The 21,452-nt window shown below is 38.2% G+C and overlaps 1 protein-coding gene across 1 annotated transcript in view; it reads right to left on the bottom strand.

Moving 5' to 3' along the window:
- Positions 1 to 21,134, bottom strand: part of LOC149302318 (disks large-associated protein 2-like) — a 137,810-nt gene extending 116,676 nt beyond the window's left edge. Inside the window, exon 1 of the mRNA XM_089482462.1 lies at positions 21,126 to 21,134. Coding sequence (XP_089338588.1) covers positions 21,126 to 21,134 — 9 coding nt within the window. The remainder of the gene's footprint in view (positions 1 to 21,125) is intronic.
- Between the last annotated feature and the right edge of the window lie 318 nt (positions 21,135 to 21,452).

Genomic DNA, 21,452 nt, shown 5'->3' with positions numbered 1-21,452 from the left:
TTCCATCGCTATATACTGAGCCATACATTGACAGGGGCATAGCATAACTCCTATTACTTTATACTGTTTCTGACATTGAAAGTGGTACAGCATAAATCCCAACATTATATACTAAGCAAGACATTGACAGTGTTATGGCATAACTCCCTTAACTATATTTTTAGCCGGATATTGACATTGGTAAAGCATAGCTCCTATTACTATATACTGAGCCAGACAGTGGTGAAGCACAATCCCCATCACTATACATTGAGTCATACATTGACAGTGCTACAGCATAACTCTCATTACTAATGTATATACTGGGCCAGGTACTGATGGTGGTACGCTTTAACTACCATCACACTCTCGCTCACATATTTACTCATGTTTTCTCACACTCTACCTTTCCTGTATGTCTGTCTCTTTTCTTCTTCCTCCTCCTTCTCTCTACCACTTTTTTGTCATGCCTTTTGGTGGTTGTACATGGCTTCAGTGTTGAGCGGCAGCATATGATATAATATTTGGACACTCAGGGTCAGCAGCCAGCACCCATCGCAAGGGAGCAAGATATTGATGTCTGTATGAACAGACTTCCTTCTCCCTTGATTTTGGGCCGTTTAAAGGGAGATTCATGATCTCCCCAAGCGGCTCTGCTCCTCCAGAGGTGGGCATTATAGTCCTCTGGGGTATGGGCCTCACAGGCCTTAAGTCAGTGCCCAATGGGTCAGTCCCCCCTTCGGAACATCAATTAGAACTCTATCTTGTCATATAGAAAACACAGAATTTGGTGGCAGATAAGAACTGATACAATACATTGTTCCTGATGTAAAGACATTGATCAAATCTTGGTCTCATTTCAGCTTCAGGATAGCTTCATGCCTATACAATGCATTACTCACTGTTGGTATGGAACCAAAAAAAAATTTTGATGCAAGCAAACCTAGCTAAAACGATTTAGGAATTTTAGGAATGAGCTTTTTGAAGAAGATTTAATGTACATATAATCTGTTATAGTATTGATACAGATCTAGAAAGGATTAGATGTAAGCTTATTTCCTCTTAAATATATGAGCAAACCAATATACTTACTCAAAACACAGGAGGTCAACCCAAACACAATATAAAAGAAACAAAAATCAGAAAATCTTTAGCAAAAGTTATATTACTGACACAAACACTTTTTCAGACTTTTTTTTGCATTCCTTAAAACACTTTATCTTCATTCTAATAACTAGTACACCTTAATAATAAAACATCATTATGTATAATTTATATTTACTCATTGGTATAATAATGGTAACGTATGGTAGTATTACTAAACACAATAGAAATTGCTTACAAAAATAATAAAATTAACTTGAATAAACATGCACTTGATATTAACTATTAATCAAGAGCTTGTATAAAAATCCAGTATTTGGGGACAAGAAACCTGGAGGCACAATAGAGACATTGAAACATTGCTCATTATTAACACTGGAAAAAATATGCCATAACGTTAGTTTAATAGCAACAGTGCACTATTTTATAGAAGCTTTCATTGTAGAATCTGAAGTAAAACCTCTAACAAAATAAAATCACCTTTTATAATACCATTAAGAAAACAAATTGAATTATGTTATGTTATATATGGGGCTCTGAGTATACATACATTTTATTTTTTAAGAGAGACAGTATATGTGACATGGTAGATATGTGTTTTATTTCTCAATTTAAGGCAAAATCGTTGACCTGATTTATAAGTGACTGGAGGAAATATTGTTATGTTAACTAAGGTGTCCTATAATTCATTCAAGGCATCCAGTATTACTTATTGATTACTGGTACTACATTTAATTACAGTAAACATGAATGTTGCATCCTAATGCATGATTTAGTAATAACAATATTGTACAGTGAGAAAGGGAGTGCAGGTAACTAAGAGCTATTTTTTAATATGATGCAAACATCATAAACATCATGCAATTAATCAGCAGAATTTTAATCACAGAAATTAATTGCACTGTTCATAGGTTATTGCTCTTCAATGGCTAACCAAGATGATTAAATGTAGTTAAACCTCTCTCCCTAGAACACTTTAAGTACAAAATAACCATAGAAGGATAAGATCTTGAATCCTGAATGGAATCCATCAGATGAGATACAGGGCTGCCATCAGTGGGGTACAACCAGTAGCGTACTTAAAGGTGGGCGGGGGCGGACCGCCCCAGGTGCCACTCATCATGACGGGTGGCCCAATGGCCGCCTAACGCAGGCCCGCATCTAACCGCTGGGGAGCACACACACTGTGCGAGGAAGCTCTACTCCTGCCCAGATTTCTGCTTCACCTGCGCGGGAAAAAAGGTTTTTTTGCACAGTGCGCAGGCGCCACAGCGGTAAACATAGGAGTGCAGGCTGTTTAGAGGGGAAGAAGTGGCACAGACAGCCTGCTAAAGGGGCAGAGTTGGCACAAGCAGGCTGCTAAAGGGGCAGAGTTGGCACAGGCAGGCTGTTTTAGGGGCAGAGGTGGAAAAGGTAGGCTGTTTCAGATTTCTAGGTTTTTCCAGTTGACATACAGTTTACACATTTTTTAAATTAATATTCTTGCCAACATTCATTTTTATGGGTTTGCCACATACAGGATCTGCCCCTGGTACCAAATATTCTAGGTACACCCTGGGTACAACCATTACGGGGCCTCCCTCCGGGTAAAAAAAAAAAAAAGCTCTGCACTGGACCATTAATTAGAGGGGCTGGAAATAGGAGCCCACACTAGGGTGAAGGAGGTCTAAGTTGTAGAAGCGACTCTCACGATGCCACAATGATGTTCCTTGTCCCCAAACGGCTTGTCTGCTTCATCTTTGTGCCCAAACGGTTTGTCTGCACTATCTTTGTGCCCAAATGCCATGTCACTTCCACCAAGTGCCATCTCTGTGCCATCATTGTGCCCAAATGGCTTGTCTGCGCCATTTTCACACTCAAATTCCTTGTCTACGCCCCCTAATGACTTGTCTGCACCATCTTTGCAACTGAAAAACACGAGTAGAAGAGAAAATCTGTGGCGTGTGGAATCTGCAGTGTGGAGAGGGGTTATCTGGAGAGGGGGTCTTCTGGGGAGGGGAGGACCAGACAAATTTTCTGTAAGTTGTCTCAAAACGTCTGATGAAGGCCCATAATCACTATTATCACAAATCCTTTTGATGGATGATATCATAAAATTCTAGAGGTTTCCAGCAAGCTTTGTTGAGGACTCCCAGTGTTTATGTGTGAGGCTGGAACAACGGTGGAGTCCGATATGCAGGGACGTAAACCCAGTAGGCAATAGACAGTTAAATGCAGCTTAATATATGGTGGAAACAAGTAGCGGTAGTCAGGAACGTAGCCGTGGTCCGGGTAATAGAGAGCAGCAAGGTCAAAATCGGAAGCCAGAGTCAGGAAACCAGGAATATCAGGAACGCCGTTTAGTAGCCAAGGGTCGGGTAACGGAGGGCAGCAGAGTCAAGGAAAAGCCAGGTTCGGTACACAAAAATCACTAGGAGGTTGAATAAACGCACAGGAAGCTCAATAGGAAAACAATCACTGAGCTCAGTGCTGGATTTTCAACTTGCCGCCTGGGGGAAGCCTTGCCCCCAACCGTGACGTCATCTGTGCACGTACCCCGGTGTCTCCATTCGGGGACGCATAAAGTTTGTTGAGGGCGCGTGAAAGCCCCTAGTGGCAGGCATGCTGGCAGAGGAGGAAGAGGCTGTAGACGGCATCACGGGATTCAGTACCCGCGGACATCGGGTACTCGGGTGAGTAGCTTCGTTGGGTCCGGAGTTGCAGACCCTGACATTATGTGTGTACCCTGTTTTGGATTTAAGTTATTGTGCTCATAAACGCACACTCACAAACGGGAATGCACGTGCAGTTAAATTATCAAAACTCGAGATGCCAATATTGCATAAAACTATTCAGATGACATGGTACAAGGGGGGTGGAGATGGGGGAGGGGCAAGATCAGAATAGAGGAGGTATGTATTAATAAAAATTCTCATAACATTCAAGAGACTCAGGGTAATATTAAATGTATGATTGCTAATGCAAGGAGCCTAAATAACAAAATGGGAGAACTAGAGGCAATAGCATACACTAAGCAATATGATATAATAGGCATAACAGAAACATGGTGGGATGAGACCCATGACTGGGCAGTTAACTTAAAAGGTTATATGTTATATAGGAGGGATAGAAAAAGCAGGAAGGGAGGAGGAGTATGCTTGTAACAACGAGCTAAAGTCAAATATTAAGCATCTTGAATGTGACAAGGGAAATGTGGAAGCTTTATGGGTATGGATATCAACTTGGGGCAAAAAAAAGGAAATTAACTACTGGTTGGGATATGTTACAAACCACCTAATGTTAATAATGATGAGGAAGAGCAGCTGTTAGAGCAAATTGAGAAAGCTGCACATCTGGGTAACACGTTAATTATTGGAGATTTTAATTACCCGGACGTAAATTGGTATAGAGGGACTAGTAGTTCTGCAAGGGGATTGAGGTTTTTGAACCTGTTAAATGACACATTCATGTCACAACTGGTACAAGCACCAACTAGAAAGGATACTTGTCTGGATCTGGTGATAACAAACAATGTTGATCTTGTGTCTAACATTCAAGTGGGGGAGCACTTGGGTAATAGTGATCACAATATGGTCTCTTTTGAAATAAACTCAAAAAAGAAATTGCCCATGGGGAATACTAAAACATATACTTTTAAGAAGGCCAAATTCAATAAGATAAGGGCAGCTTTACAACTAATTGACTGGCATAAACTCTTCAGGGATAAAAACACTGAGGAAAAATTGAGTATTTTCAAACAAATATTAGCAAGGTACACTTCTCAGTATGTACCACTAGAAAACAAATATAAAAGAAACAAATTGAAACTGGTGTGGCTTAGTGGGGACGTTAAGCAGAAAATTTAAAATAAGAAAATGGCTTTTACAGCATTTAAATCAGATGAATCAGAGGCATCCTATGTAAGATATAAGGAAGCCAATAAAGCATACAAAAAGGTGATTAGATGGGCTAAACTAGAAAATGAGAGAGTGATAGCCAAAGAGAGCAAAACTAACCCCAAAAATTCTTTAAGTACATAAATTCTAAAAAAAACTAAAAATGAAAATGTAGGTTCATTAAAGTGGGGAGTGCTGGTTAAGGAGGACCAGGAAAAAGCAGAAACTTTAAATGACTATTTTTCCTCAGTATATATTGAGGAACCTATGGCAATGGATATACATTGACCACTGAGAAACATTTTCAGTCAAACTGTGATTGGATGACTCAGGACAAGGTGCTGCAGCAACTAAAGAAAGTTAATGTTAACAAAGCTCCAGGGCCTGACAGTATTCATCCAAGAGTACTTAAGGAGCTGAGTCAGGAAATAAGTGAACCTCTGTTTCTAATCTTTTGGTATTCTTTTCTTTCAGGAATTGTACCAGAGGATTGGAGGAAGGCAGATGTGGTACCTATATTCAAAAAGGGTTCAAACTCTGTGCCTGGAAATTATAGACCTGTGAGCTTAACTTCTGTGGTTGGGAAAGTATTTGAAGGGCTGTTTAGGGATAATATTCAAGAATTCATTGGGAAGAACAGTATTATTAGCAAAAATCAGCATGGTTTTATGAAACATAGGTCCTGTCAAACTAATTTAATTGCATTCTATGAAGAAGTAAGTAGAAGTGTTGCAGTTGGATTTTGCCAAGGCGTTTGACACGTTTCCACACAATAGGTTAGTATTCAAACTGAAGGAAATAGGTCTAGATGCAAATTCTTGTTCTTGGGTAAAACATTGGCTTAGAGATAGAGAACAGAGAGTTGTTATAAATGGTAAGTTTTCAAGCTGGTCAAAAGTGGTAAGTGGTGTCCCTCAGGGTTCTGTTCTGGGACCAATTTTATTCAACATATTTATAAATGACCTGGCAGTAGGCGTTGAAAGTTATGTTTCTGTGTTTGCAGATGACACTAAACTAGGTAAAGCAATACAGTGTGAGCAGGATATTACAGTGCTTCAGAGTGATCTAGATAGACTGGGGGACTCGGCACACAAATGGCAGATGAAGTTCAATGTAGATAAATGTAAAGTTATGAACTTCGGGGTACGGAACGCACAAGCAACCTACACCCTAAACGGTACTGAATTAAGGGTAACGACAAATGAGAAGGATTTGGGAATTGTTATAGACAACAAACTAGGCAACAATCTGCAATGTGAGTCAGCAGTGGCTAAGGCCAGTAAGGTATTGTCGTGTATAAAAAGGGGCATCAAGTCGCAGGATAAAGATATAATTTTGCCTCTGTATAAATCAATGATAAGGCCGCACACCTTGAATATGCTGTGCAATTTTGGGCACCTATTCAAAAGAAGGATATCACTATAGTTATGAAGAAAGGTTTATTTTAGTTTAGAAAAACGGCACCTCAGAGGGGATATGAAAACATTATATAAATATATTCGTGGAATATGTGTGGAAATCTGTTCATTCTACCAAATTGAATGTTTCTTTCCTCATTTTAATACTTCATACATAATCTCTTACATGTTATCTCTTTGATGATCCATTTCCAAGTTGTATGTCTCTGTTCAATTTCTAATCGCATGCCTCCATTCTCCTGACCAAAGTCATGTTTTTCTCCTACTTCCCAGTGTATGGATCTTTTTAAATGTTATTCTCTCTGTCCATTATTGAGGGGATAGGGAGATTATCATCTTCCTTTATTGTTACAAGGTGGAGATGATAGACATGTAAGAGAGACACAGAAAGTCTTCATCAGAATAGATCCATTATCAGTATAGTCTGTTTTAACTTATGTACAGCCAGAAAGGAAAAATAACAAAACAAACCGCACTGTTTAATGGAATAAATAAATAATTGCCATTTTTTTTAAAGAAAAATAGTTTTCACCAATAAACCATATCAACTATATTAGCTTGTCCATTAAACATTTCAAGAACTTCAAGATTTCCTAACATAATATTGCCCACATATCTAAAAAAGACTGAATAAAACTATGCATTTTCCACACTAATCACAACAGATTTAGTGTGAATTCATAGAAGTAAAAAAATGGGAAAAAAAACAACAATTTTCAGTGCTCAACATGATATCACGTATTGAGAGGCTTGTGTGTGGGATTCTGACTGGGGATATATTTAGGTGTAGGAGAAGGTGATGTGGTCCTTGTTTGGAATATCGAGGTTGACAGACACACTGAGGGTTGTTTATATTTAGAAGGTTTCAAGTATAAGATAGCACACGTATTATTGAGCATGAGCAAGAGGATTGTATGATAGAGAAGAAATAAGGTAACTATGGGATTGGGTTTACCATTTTTTTCAACTTTGCCCTTATTTCTACTATCCTAGAATATCCATTTTCAAATGTCATTTTTCTTTATAAATTAGCTTATAAACATGTACAATTAAGAACCCTATGTATTAGGATATGTAATAATATACATTTCAATACTCTTGTTTCTCACTGAATTAATGTGATGGTAACATAGGCCAAGTAAATTTTAAAGCAAGAAGGTTTCTGCACACACTTACATGTGTGCAATATGGGTTTAATTATAGTATTAAAGTTAAGCATCCATGGTAACTTAATACGTGTGGGTGATAACCCTGACTAGGATTTAACTCCTATTTTACTTTGTGAGATTCTTTATATTTTAGATTATAAAGGTCAGTTATCAAAATTTAGTTACAATGTAGCAAGCTCTTGAAATGCTATTTAATTGTGCCCCAGGGAGTAAGACATTTTAAATGATAGCTAATTAAACACTTATTAAAAAATAACTTTAAAGGGACAATTTATCAGTTGTAACCATTTGAACTACTACCTAACATGGGTAACACTTTATACTTTATTGAACAAGTCATTTCCATTTTGAAAATGAAGTCAAATATAACAAAAATATATATAAATACATTTTTCATTATAAAACAGTATGTTTTTATTCCATCTACTCAGAAGGCATCCAACATTTTTATTTGTTTATTTATTTGACATATTTAGTTTATGTTACGATCATTTTATTGGTATACTGTAATTTATTGGATTTCAGTACTGATAGTATCAAATCTGGAAAATAAAATCATAAATCTAAAGCTTTATTTAAAAATATGCAGTATATCTAATCTAGTGAAATCTGAAGGGTTTTGTGGCTTTTCGTTCTGCCACAAGGCAACATTTTGGAAAACTATGCTTATTAACTATTAGCTTGGACTAATAAAAGTAAAAAAAACATATGTTAGACATGTATAGGTTTTCATAATGAAGAGATTCAGCATAATTTCCTGTTTTTGTACTCTCAAAGTAGGCAATCACAAATGTGTGAAGATGTTTATGTCATGTTAATAATTATGTGTGCGTAGAATAATTCAGAAATATTCTAGAGAATTTACACTGGGTGATCAGTAGGTTTAAAACTTTAGCTTCTTGAAAATTATCATAATAAAGTAGGAATATAAAAAATATGGCAGGATCAGTTTTCACACAGTGAATCAGTTGTGTGCTGTATCCCTTTTAGGTGAAGACCTACTTTAGGGACGATAATGATGGTATCTAACACTTTTTCATGTTGAAGTTGTCATTAATGGATGTGTGCACATGGACTAAAATGATTCCATTTTTTTTTCCGTTGTCCGCCTCTTTATACTGGCCTCCCCGAGTGCTTCCGCCTCTGCATAGACACTCTCCCTCTGCCCTTTCCATTTACCAGTTACTCAGGAGATGTCAACTGTATAATATGTATAACATATTAAGTCTTTCCTAAAATAATTGCTGATGTCTTTCCTCCTTGGCATTATGTTAACTCACACCTGAATGCTCCAGACTAGCAAACTGCTAAAACTTCAGATTTTTATAGAGGTGGTCACACTTGCTGATGATCAATTAACCAAGGGCATTTGATTAGCAGCACCTGTCTGCTACTTTGCATCTTAATTCCAATGGAAGCAGTAAGAGTGTAATTCATTTTGCACACATGGCGTCTCCATTTTGTCTTTATTTTTGTTGAATAAATCATGACAATGTGTAATATGTCTTGTGTTGTACCTAATTTGTAGACCTGCTAAGGAATAGATGATTGTTAGTATGTCCTGATATATATAACCATAGAATTCAAAGAGGGTATACTATCATTTTCACATATATATATTGTGGTATTGAACTTGATAGTATACCTCTAGGGTGGTAATTTGGTGAGGAGTCCAGAGAGTCAGCAAGCTTTAACATTTTTATTTCAACAATTGTATTTCTGGCCTTTTCGAATACTTCCACAAAAAGTAGAGCCAAGGCACGCATCACGGGGACAGTCCCTCCCTTTTTCCTCCAATCACAGCAAAGGCTCTGCCCTTTTGTAGAAGTACGTTTATAACAGAGCTGATACTCAGAAACTGTTCCATCCCTTTTCACCCAGGATAATGGTTGCTCAATAATCGAGAGAGTCTGTTTTCTTCCTCCCTGTATATAACACCCTGGAATTAATTAAACCCTGGGCAGCTGTTTTAATTGGACATTTAGTTAACCCATTACTCACAGGGAAATACTGCACTTTCCAATTTTCTACTAATGTAAAAGCCCTCTTTACCCTGACTCAATCGTAAAAAAAAAAGAGTAAAAAATATATTATAAATCTGGTCCTGTAAGTGACAGAACTGAATGCTGTAGCAAAATTCATAGCAGAACTGATAGCTTTGTACTATACTTGCTTAAAAAATATAGGTTTATTGGTTTCTGAACAGAAAATATTTTGGTTTTGTGGATATTGGTCACTTGACATCACATTTTGCTCATTTTTTCACAGGTAAAAGCCACATTTAAAAAACCGAAGGGATGTTATTTAAGTGTTCAAAACATAACATTTTTAAAAGGCGTTTGTACAAGAAGTACTGCTTGAAAGTGTCTTGTCCATTGCCATTTATCATGTCATTTTTAAAGAATTTTTTCTCTGACATTTATGCTTCTGATTCTTGGGAATTATTCAGACCTGCCATATCCTGAGGGATTGCTGCACCTAAGCTTTTGAAATCATTTAATTAATTTATCTATTTTAAAGGACTATTAAAATGCTTTTATTTACAGATACCTTTAACAATGTTTTGACTTTACATCATCGGTGACATCATCACATGGAAAAATAAAAGAGCAGTGAGGCAAACATAGTTTACTGCTGTTGCTTATTAGTACTTTTAATAGAAATTTTTAATAGCAGCTCAACATTAAGAATGTATAACATTGCCTGCAAAATCTTTTCTTGTGTGTGCACTGGAGCTTTTGGCACCTGCTACAAAAGGAGACATGATGAAGCTGTAAAAATAAGTGGCTTGAAATATGTGTTTGTAAAGAGAACTTTCAAAGCATGCCTCTCTATTTTCTGACGTGGAAAAATGTTTACCAAGATATGATACTTGCGGCTTATTACAATTATAATTAAATACCTCTAGTCTTCTTTTTTTTAAACATTTATCTCTGACCGGCCTAATGTCCCTTGATGGTGATCAGAGTCTGTACAGGCATTTAAACAACAATTGGATGAATACTTGCAAAAACATAATATTCAGGGATATCATTTTTAAATTATGGGGAAACAGCTTCTTGATCCACAACTGGGGGTTTTTGCCTTCTTTTGGATCAACAGCAAGAAATAAACAGATATGGGAAAGGCCGAACTTGATGGACGCATGTCTTTTTTCAGCCTATCTAACTATGTAACTATGATACACTTCCCTAAACACTTGCCTAAATTTGCATATATAAATATACATCTATCTTGTGAGACATGGTTACTTGCCCCTGCGGTACTATGCATGGGTAACACTGGAATAGCTGTCGCCTGCTACAGATCTATAAACATTAGTATTCATGAGAATATAATCACAACACATGTAGACAGTCTTGGGAATTTTGGCAAATTGGAAATTTCCTTCTGCCATCACCAAGATATATCATGCCACAAATTTGTGTTAGCATGCATTTTGTTCCAGAAAACAAAATCCGTACTCAGCAAAAAAAAAATGAAGAGCATGTTTTTGTGGATGTAAGTGGAAAGTGGTGCTGTGTTTCTGCTAAGTCATTGAAATTCATGGGCTAAAATATGATCGCTTTTCTGTGGTAAGATTAATGCTATCTTGCCATTCTTTATTTTTTTTATGTCCTACCACATTAGCTGTTATATTTGAAATGTGTTCTTTCTCTTTGTCAATCTGCCTTTGGTCATTAATTTCCCATCCCTATATTGTAATGCATTAGATCCATCACAATACAAAATGTAATACCCTTTAAATCTAGCTTTACATTCCCATTTATTCAGATTCTCAACATTGTCTAATGCAATGGATTACAGCATAGAGGTATTGGATAATTACATAATCAGGGTGATATAGGTGTCCTAGGTAGCTATGGTGCTAAGATGGGTGGCGGGGCATTGCCATAAGGCAAGAGCATGCCAGATTTGGTGTCAAAAACATGAACTTATATATCTTAATATCTTATGATCTTAATATTGTGTAAATGGAGGATGCACTTACTAGAAGAACTGGTCTTTAAGGCATGCAAAGTAGTACTGTTTCATTGAGGGTTTTAAAATTGTTTAAGCTTTTTAAATGGATTCACAAGACTGGAGCTACCTTTTAGCACATCCTTTACATACCTTATTACTTTGTGGTGTTAAGTATGCAGACTGTTTCATCCAGACACCCACTCATAAACACAGCCTGCATGAGAATCATTTTCTGCAGCAGAATTTGCCCTCCAAACACAAGGTGGGTCACACAGATATAAATGTGAACCTAAATTAAACAATGTTCTGACAATTTCATATTTTGCTTGGCTTAGATACTGTCAAAGGCATAGATATCCACGGAAGATCAGTACACAGATTAATAACAATATAAGATGCATGTAAAGTCCACAATAAAAAGCATTCAACCTAAATTAAATCCTAAATTAGGTTTTTAGCATTCTGATTTTACAAAAAAAAGCCAAAAACATAAAATAATAATGTTATTTATTTTACTGATATCTATATAATATGTAAAACTAAAACAATAACAATGAGGTGCTATTATCATTTACTAGGGAGGTTAAAATGTATCTGCTTTAGTTCTCCATGTTTTTAAATATTTGGAGCTTTTGTATGTACCTAATATGATCTGTTCAAGGTTGGGAATTTGGGAATAACCAGTTAATACTGGAATGTGTTAGAATGTTTTAAAGATGGCATCCTACTGATTTACTCAGGAGATGTTAACTGTGTAACATTTTATGAAAACTATATCAATTTTAATATTCAATTCTACAAGATTACCCTTTTCTTGAAATGAAAGAAAGTATTGAGAGAAATAAACCTTTCATATTCCAACACTGAGCTAATCTTATAAAGTAGTCTTAGATTTATTTTTTGAATTCATGAGAGATGTGCAGTTCAAATGAGTAACTGAAATACTAATTCCTAGAAGTATGTTTCTATGTTTTTTGGATTGGAAAGTGGTAAAGGACTGGATCATATTACTTCCACAATACACATATATTGTTCAATATTGTTCAATATACACGGTTTTAGAATGATTTATGTTTCTTCAGTTCTGGGAAAGTTGGTGTCATGTCTAGGGAAAAAATCCTTGTCCCACTATTATATATATAATAGTGGGACAAGGAGAAATACCCACCACACACTATGTTCCAACATGTACAGATAACTGCCAGTTCAGAGTGTTACTGCTAGAGAATATTCCAGGAGCTAGAGATGGAAATAACACAGGGACACTTATTGATCCACTAGCATTCATGTGAAGAGTTATTGAAATTAAGCATTATCCATTCAATATTAATGTTCTATACAAGTACACAGTAAAACAAACCTATTCTATACACAAATGGTGATCCTTCCCTGCATAGACCATTGGGCACAAAAGCAGTTGTCTGGTTTGTCAATATATATCATCTAAACATCTTCATTATGGGAGAGTTTATAGTCCCAGTTCAGCCAGACTCCTGTCATCAGGAACAAGTTAAATTACAACAATAATCTAATTCTTATGGTAGGAAAGCAGTTGCATCTTGTCCATGTCATATGCCTCTTTTCCCCAAAAATTGCCAACCCTGATTGATGGGCCTTAATTAATTATTCATCATTACTGTTTAATGGTGATGTTCTAATCTAACCGTTCAAAGTCTTTAGTAATGTTGTTTAATAAAGTCTTCGGTTTTGTATTGTTGTGTTATTCCACTGCTATATATAGAAAAAAATAGTATTGTAGTATGAGGTACAGTAGGTTTTTCATGATGTTTCATAATTGAGTCTAGTCTTTATGTTCAGTTTTTTCTGGCTTTGCAACAACCTGTTTCATACCTGATGCTTAGCGTCATAAACACAACATTTGCAAGCGTGCATGAGTTTGACTCTTGGTTCTATGTCTTGCTTTTTCTGAAGGCTATAAATTGTGCAGATGTGTTTGTACAGCTTACATTGCAGTATGTTACATGGTTTGGTTTCATTTCTCAAACTGGCCTATTCAGTGATCAATTTTCTGTTGACAAACATTTGATGCTTGATGGCTGTATTAATGCTAAGATTGGTGGTTCAGGCAGTATAGCTTTTAAAAAAGGATACTTGTTAGAAATGACTTTCAGTCCTCTATAACTTTGCATATTACCTCAACTGTGAAGTTTGATGTATCCACTAGAAAAATGCGTGGAATGGCTTCCTTTACCAGCATCAATGCCAGGGCTAAATTTGGGGTATTCTCTGTGCGGATGTCACTTGTTTGCGCAATCTTGTTTTCACAGCCTTTTTTGTTTAAATGGTATTTAAAATGTTTTCGGATGCATATTGTAGTCCTTGGTATCTGACCATATCCTGCGGCACATGATAATCTGGCAGTATATAATGCCTTGTTAAGTGTGGGCTGTAAACAACTAATGACAGGCTTTTAATCACTTGTCTGTGACACTTTGTAGTCAAATCACCAGCCAATATTGCACAAACTGAATATTTAGAGAGATCAAGGACGTTTGAACAAATACACACGGTTGAAGAATTTCCTTGATTAAACTACTATCAATATTGACATTAATCGTGATTCATTTATCTTAACCATTACTGAATAATACCTTATCCATTGAAAAACGTAAGCTAAGTTAGAGGTTATCACTAACACATCCAGAATAAGATCAATACATACTTTTACTTGGTCCTCGGAATCTGTGGTGCGTATCATAGTTATGTCAGTATAGAATAGCAATATACATTTGAAAATATAGAGAAAATTGAAGATTAAAGCAACCATGAAAATGTGATATGGTATGTGTCATTGGAAAGATTTAAGTAGGGTGTGTCTTATTTAAAATATCTTCATAAAGCACCAGAGCCTGCATAATAATGAGATTTTACTGGATTGTTTTTGTAACTTGCAAAAACAATATTGAAGTGAGAGTTTGGTACAAAATGAAGTATATTTTAACTTGATGAAACTCTGAATCATCAATCTTTTGGCTGGGGCATCAATACACAAGGGGGCAAACACACAAACAACAAAGCAGTGTGGAAAGTTTTTTTTACTTTGTGTAGCTTAACCCATCCTGATGCGGGTGTCAGTGTGGCAGAGCCTGTCCTGGTGAGTGGGTGTTGGTGTGGAAGAGCCTGTCCTAGTGCGTGCGTTTGGGTGTCGGTGTGGCAGAGCCTGTCCAGGTATGTGTGGGTGTTGATGTGGCAGAGCCTGTCCTGATGTGTGTGTTTTGGTGTCAATATGGCAAAGCCTGTCCTGGTGTGTGTGTCTGGATGTTAGTGTGGCAGAGCCTGTCCTGGTTTGTGTTTGGGTGTTGGTGTGGCAGAGCCTGTCCTGGTGTGTGTTTGGGTGTCAGTGTGGCAGAGACTGTCCTGGCGTGTGTGTTTGGGTGTCAGTGTGGCAGAGACTGTCCTGGCGTGTGTGTTTGGGTGTTAGTGTGGCAGAGTCTATCCTGATGTGTAATAACCTGGGAAGGTAACAGGAGTAGGAACCAGGAGAGAGCTTGGAGGCAATGAAGGAGGCCCCACAATGTGGTGAAACTGAGAACAGGAACCAGTTCAAATGGTAATGGGTTAAACAACAAATATAACTAATCCAGGTCACAGTCCAGGGTTAAAGGGTAGGCAGCAGATAAGAGCAATCTGGGTCACGGTCCAAGGGTCAGAGGCAGGCGGCAGGCAAGAAGTAATCCAGGTCACGGTCCAAGGGTCAGAGGCAGACGGCAGACAAAAGGTAGAAGACGGGGCACAAACCAGGACAAGAAGCAGGGTTCACAAGGACAGGACAACAGCAGCAAGAAGACACAGAATGCAACTAAGCAGCTCTGAATACCTGAGCACCGCCATCATGGTTACAGGGGCTTTTATAGGACTAGCAGGCACCTCCCCCATAGCTCCACCCCGGGCTTCTTTTAGCAACAGAGGGGTTAATGGAGAAACACTGCCCCTGCCTGGTCTGGCAATGAAGGGGTTAAGGGAGGCGGATTCTTTAAGGCACACGAAGCACCGCCTCCTCTGTTAACAGCTGCGCCTCCTCATCACCGTGGTCTCCAGCTCCCTGCAAGGGAGCAGGGAGTGAAGAACTGGAGGTGGAGGAAGACCACCGCCGCCACGAGGAGGACCAGCACCCTGTGACATGACCATGACCCCTCCTAGTGCGTGCTATGGAGGTGCGGTGGCAACGAGAGGTAGGTACATGACATGGTGTGTGTGCGTGTCTAGGTGTCGGTGTGGCAGAGCCTGTCCTAGTGTGTGTGTGTTTGGGTGTTGGTGTGGCAGAGCCTGTCCTGGTGTGTTTGGGTGTCGGTGTGGCAGAGCCTGTCCTAGTGTGTGTGTGTGTGTGTTTGGGTGTTGGTGTGGCAGAGCCTGTCCTGGTGTGTTTGGGTATCAGTGTGGCAGAGCCAGTCCTGGTGTGCTTGCGGGTGTCGGTGTGGCAGAGCCTGTCTGGTGTGTGTGTGTCTGGGTGTCGGTATTGATTCCTGGCACTTTACTTACTGGAGGGATACATTGAACTATTTAATTTTTACTTATATAGAGATAAAACGCCCTCCTGAATTTATAGTCACTTCAGAGGACAAAACTTCCTAGTCCCAGAAATCAGTGAGAGGAAAAGTAAATGTTTTGTGTTATTTACTCTATTTTAATCTGCATATTTTATTAAAAAGGATCAGTTACTAAATTGTGACTTCAGACGTTCCGTGTATGATGACTTTTTTTTAGTATACTGATGTACTCCCATAAGCAGTGTATAAATGGATAAGGTTAAGGCTGTAACAAAACTATTTATTATACTGTGCTTTTGGATTTAGACGAAGTTGGTTTTTAAAAAAGAATATTGCCTGTTTTGTGCATTCGTATAAATCTCAAATAATGAGGGACGACCCCTGACAAAATAGTGCAAAAGTGCCAGAATTTTAGTAGGATGCGTAATTTGTTGCCATGAGTATCCACCACCTTTACATGCCATTTTGGCACCATTACAACCCATTGTGGCGCCCTTTGATGAGGTAAAGTGGGACTTCTGTGTCATTCTTAAATGACGAGCTGTTGAAGGCAGCTGGATAAACCATCCACTTCACCTCCGACATATGGAGAGCCACTAGTGCACAACATACCTTTCTTTTACTGACAGCACACTAGTGGCTTCCCAAATATTTGGAGGACAGTACCACTGTAGCTGGTGTTGGAGGGGCAGAACTGGGGCAGAAGAGCAGAAGGGCTATAGATCCCAACTAATCAATGCTGAGGTTATGGTAGATGTTGGTGCAGTGGGTTGGACCACAGACAGACACAGCAGTAGAATTGGGAATGGCGGTGACTGACGGAACAGCAAACATGGTGAAAGCGGTTAGAGATGGGGACTCTGCACGACACCCATACTACACTGGTAGTAAGGACAGTGTAGGGTGTGGAAAATGATTGAGAAATGCCTTAAAATTATCATGCACTTTCACTGCAGCATAAATGCAAGCCATCAGCTGAGCAAGGAGCAGAGGATGGCAGTTCTACCCCACCACCGTCTACGTAAGGACGTAGTCACCTGATGGAACTAAACCCTACACATGATGGAGCAAATCCTAGAGCAGCAGCTGACTCTTCACTGCATGTCCTCCAAGCAAAACATTGGGGGTTTCCAGCCCAGAGAGGAATGGAAATTAACGGGCAGGGGGTGGCAGTACTGAAAACATTTAGGAATGTGACAAAGGACTTAAGCCGGGGACTGCCACTTTGGGCCAGGTCATCCCCTTTGTTACCTACCTTAAAGAACACATGAATAAATGTGTGGAACAAAATGAAACCAGGCACCCTGCTGCTGCTCCTCTCTCACCATCCTTACTCTGAGGGATCATTTTTTCTTGTACTTTATATAATATTGGGGGCACCAAGGGGCTGCATGCACATATTATGTGCCAGTGCCAACCTGCCCAGGCCCAGTGGCATACTACTGCTGTTGCTACAGAGCCTTCATGGCAGTTCTGTAGCATTTTTCAAATATAAGGGAATTCAATCCTGTACCAAATGGCTGGATTTGTCTGTCTGTCAGTACCTGCCCAGGTCAAGTGCTCTACTGCTGCTCCTCTCTCACCTTCCTTATTTGGGGGATCAATTATTGTTCTTTTTTTATAGACAGGGATTCAGTCTGTCTGCCAGTGCCTTCCCTGTGCCGTACCCTGCCTCAACCTGCTTCGTTGATGGATCATTCATTCTTTAAATATTAATGTTCACAATTTTGACGGAAATTAATTCTTCTGTAACATGGATGTCTGGATGTCTGTTCATGCCTTTGTCTACCCAGTGCCTTACTACTACTGCCGCCACAAAACCTGTGCATCCCTGTAGTATGTACATCAATCGTATGTAGCAAAAATCACAATTTAAGGGTTGAAATGAGAAAGTTGGGGGAAAAAACAGATGAGATGTGAGGGGAGGGGAGACAGAGATGTAGGAGGTAAAAAGTGAGTGTGTGTTGCCATGAATATATTTAAATATAGATTTCTCTCCCATATATATATATATATATATATATATATATATATATATATATATATATATATATATATAGTAAACATCTATATACAAAATATCATACATACAGTATATTCATATGCTCTCTACTGCAATTTTAGGATATTTTCAAAAACAAAGAAATGTTCTCACTTTGGGATTAATATAGGTATTAATAGCTGTTGTCTATGAAATGATAATTCAAGTTAGAGTAGTGCTTTTTGTTCCCAAGTGATATGCTTTCCTTTTGACCTTGAGTCTGAATAGTGTAGTGGAACTCATCACCAAAGTAACAGGGTTATTACCGTTATTCAAGCAACAAATAGTATATAATGGCAGTAGTGCAAGTTGATTTTAATTGTACTGTGTCAATTGATGGGTCTGCTATATAGGAAGTATATGAAAAGAGGAGTGGTAAACATGAATGTACAGCAGTTTGTTTTTCAGATCCAGACAAGTCTGCTCCAAGATACCAGACCTGACTTATTGCTGTTAACTCCTTTTCAGCCATTCCTGGTGCTGATCACAGCTGTTACCATCTTATCACTGCATCTGGGTGTCAGGGAACCAAGAAAACCAGATGCTGGTGAAAAACATATTTTATTTAATAATAGAAAAAAAGCAAAAATAAATGTAAAGCACGATCCAGAATAGTGGTCAAAAATACAAGCCAGGAGTCAAAGCCAAAATAGGCAGTCAGATGAGTCAGGTCAGGAACACAGAAGGAAGCGGAGTCAGGAACAGAAGCCGGGATTAGGAACCAGGAGAATCAGAAAGCCTGGCCAGTGTCATACACAGAATCAATAGCAGCAACAGCAGGAATATACAAGAAGGTCTGAAACCACGCAAGGGCAATGAGGTTCTCAACCTAGCAGATTAAATAGCCAGAGCACGGCAAAAGGGGCTGGCTAATTAACAAGTTATCAGGTAGAGGTGTGTACCTGTTTACTGAGTAGAAAGCAAGTAGGAGCTGGGGAAGGGTGAGAACCCTGCCACTGAGTTCCAATTATTATGCTGGACAATTTTTCCTTGATGTCAGCACCTGTTGAATTCAGCTTTTCCACATTGGCCTGTTTATCTCTACTTAGTTTCATAGTCTCATGGATGCAATTGGATTGACATCTGGCAAAAAGCCAGGTCACAGGTCACAGGTGAAAAATACTAGCCATAACATGAGTGAAGGGAGGAACCCAGGGTGATATGTTGCTGAACACATATTTCTATCTGAAAACAGATTTATGCAGTGGGAGATGATGGGATTCACCTGATTGTCAATGATTATAAGGCTGTGTGGTACTCCAGCACTGTCCACCTTTATGATGTGTGCCACATTACCAGCACGCGGCCACATAGCATGATGGACACATTGTGATCTCATACGAAGAATAGCCTGGGTAATGTAAAATACAGAGGGGAGGGTTTTTTTTAAAGGACAAGGTTGTAACCCTGCTTTCCATAGTCATTATTAACCTCCGTTCTGGTTGTAGTTAATGATTGCAGATTGTGTTCACAGCATATTAAACACATCTCCAGTGCCAGCGTAAAATTCTATTAATCACTAAAATCACATTTAATCTCTGCTAAATAATCTAGTGTTTAATAAAGAATGTTACTTCTGACCACGATACATAACAAAACTGCTTAGTTACATAATATCAATTATCTATGATAATATTATTTTACAATTATGTTCACATGCATTCATCTCATGTAAATTTCCTTTGCAAATACCAAATTAGTACCGCTATGATGTTACTATCATGTAAAGCATGATAAAGCAGGATAAAGAAGCTTAGTGACTCTGGATCACACTGACACCTCATAGATGAGAAAAGTTAAATGATGTAAATTAGTGTCACAGAGATACACAATGATCAAGAAATATCAACACATGCGAAAATACCTGCCTTCAGACAAAAATCGAGAAGCTACACCTCATATAGTAAACAGGCTTTAGAAATGATAGCATTATTAAAAACAAACAGATTAATAACTTATTTGTAGGTACCATGTTCTGTTGTGTACATGGCAAAAATATTGTTGTAGGATAAAACCTACAACAATCAACTGATAAGATGTTGGCTAAAATAATAAACCTTAATTGTTTGTATTTTAAATGAGAGCCTTATTTGCACCCAAGGGTTTCTGGAAACTGTGTATCATTTGTACATATCTGCATAATATGATGGCACTATATCATTCAACAAATAATAATGTTCAGATAACAGTAAGTTATTGGCAGTTCCCAGTGTACAAACTAATGTGACAGAATTAAAGAGATAACTCTCTAAATGTCCTATTGCGTTATCTAAATCCATGGTGAAGAATTCTAGCCTCTTTGATGTTAACTATAATTTCCAAGGATGTTTAATGTAAGTTTGCTGTGGACTAATTTTAAAACAAAAATGTATTGCACAGTTTAAACTTACAGTAAATCTAGGCACAAAATCACATTTAAAAAATATTATATACAGTGCTGTGAAAAAGTATTGTCCCCTTCTCGAGTAAGACAAAAACGACAAAATTCAGCTTTTAAATAATCATTTAATTTATTGAATGTCAAGATCTAATCAAAACCTATATCACCCACGTGGAAAAGTAATTGTTCCCTAAACTAATAACTGGTTGTACTACCCTTGGCAGCAACAACTGCACTAAAACATTTGCAATAACTGGCAATAAGTCTTTCACCTCACTGTGGAGGAATTTTCACGCATTCTTCTTGTCAGAATTGTTCTAATTCAGCCACATTGGAGGGTTTTCAAGCATGAACTGCCTTTTTAATATCTCAATCGAAAGTCAGGACTTTGACTTGGACACTCCAGAATCTTCATTTTGTTTCTTTTGATTCATTCAGAGATGGACTTGCTTCTGTGCTTTGGATAATTGTCCTGCTGCATAACCCAACTGTGATTAAGCTTTAGGTCAGAACTGATGACCGGACATTCTCCTTTAGGATTTTTTGATAGACAGCAGCATTCATGGTTCCCTCAATTATGGCAAGTCGTCTAGGTCATGAAGCAGAAAAGCATCCCCAGGCCATTACCACCGTGTTGGTATGATTTTCTTATTGTGGAATGCTGTGTTAGCTTTATGCCAGATGTTACAGGATCCATGTCTTCCACTTTTGACTCATAAGTGTTATTCCAAAAGTCTCGGGAGTTATCAAGATTTTTATGGCGGCAAATATGAGATAAGCCTTTATGTTCTTTTTGGTCAGCAGTAGTTTTTGCTTTGGAGCTCTCCTATGAATGCCATTTTTTTATTTTTATTATTGTGGAATCATGAACACTGGCCTTAACTAAGGGATTCTTTCATGACCAAAAGCATGAGTTGTCAATGCACTATTGGAGTAAATCGGTGGTCCGGCCACCCCTGGGGAAATTCATCACTGTTCCAAGTTTCCTTTGTTGGTAGATAATAGCTCTCACAGT

This window comes from Sceloporus occidentalis, unplaced genomic scaffold (genome assembly GCF_023333645.1).
Source record: "Sceloporus occidentalis isolate IW3139 unplaced genomic scaffold, rSceOcc1.0.p SCAF_19, whole genome shotgun sequence".
NCBI lineage: Eukaryota > Metazoa > Chordata > Lepidosauria > Squamata > Phrynosomatidae > Sceloporus > Sceloporus occidentalis.
This window is presented reverse-complemented; position numbering and strand designations above follow the sequence as displayed.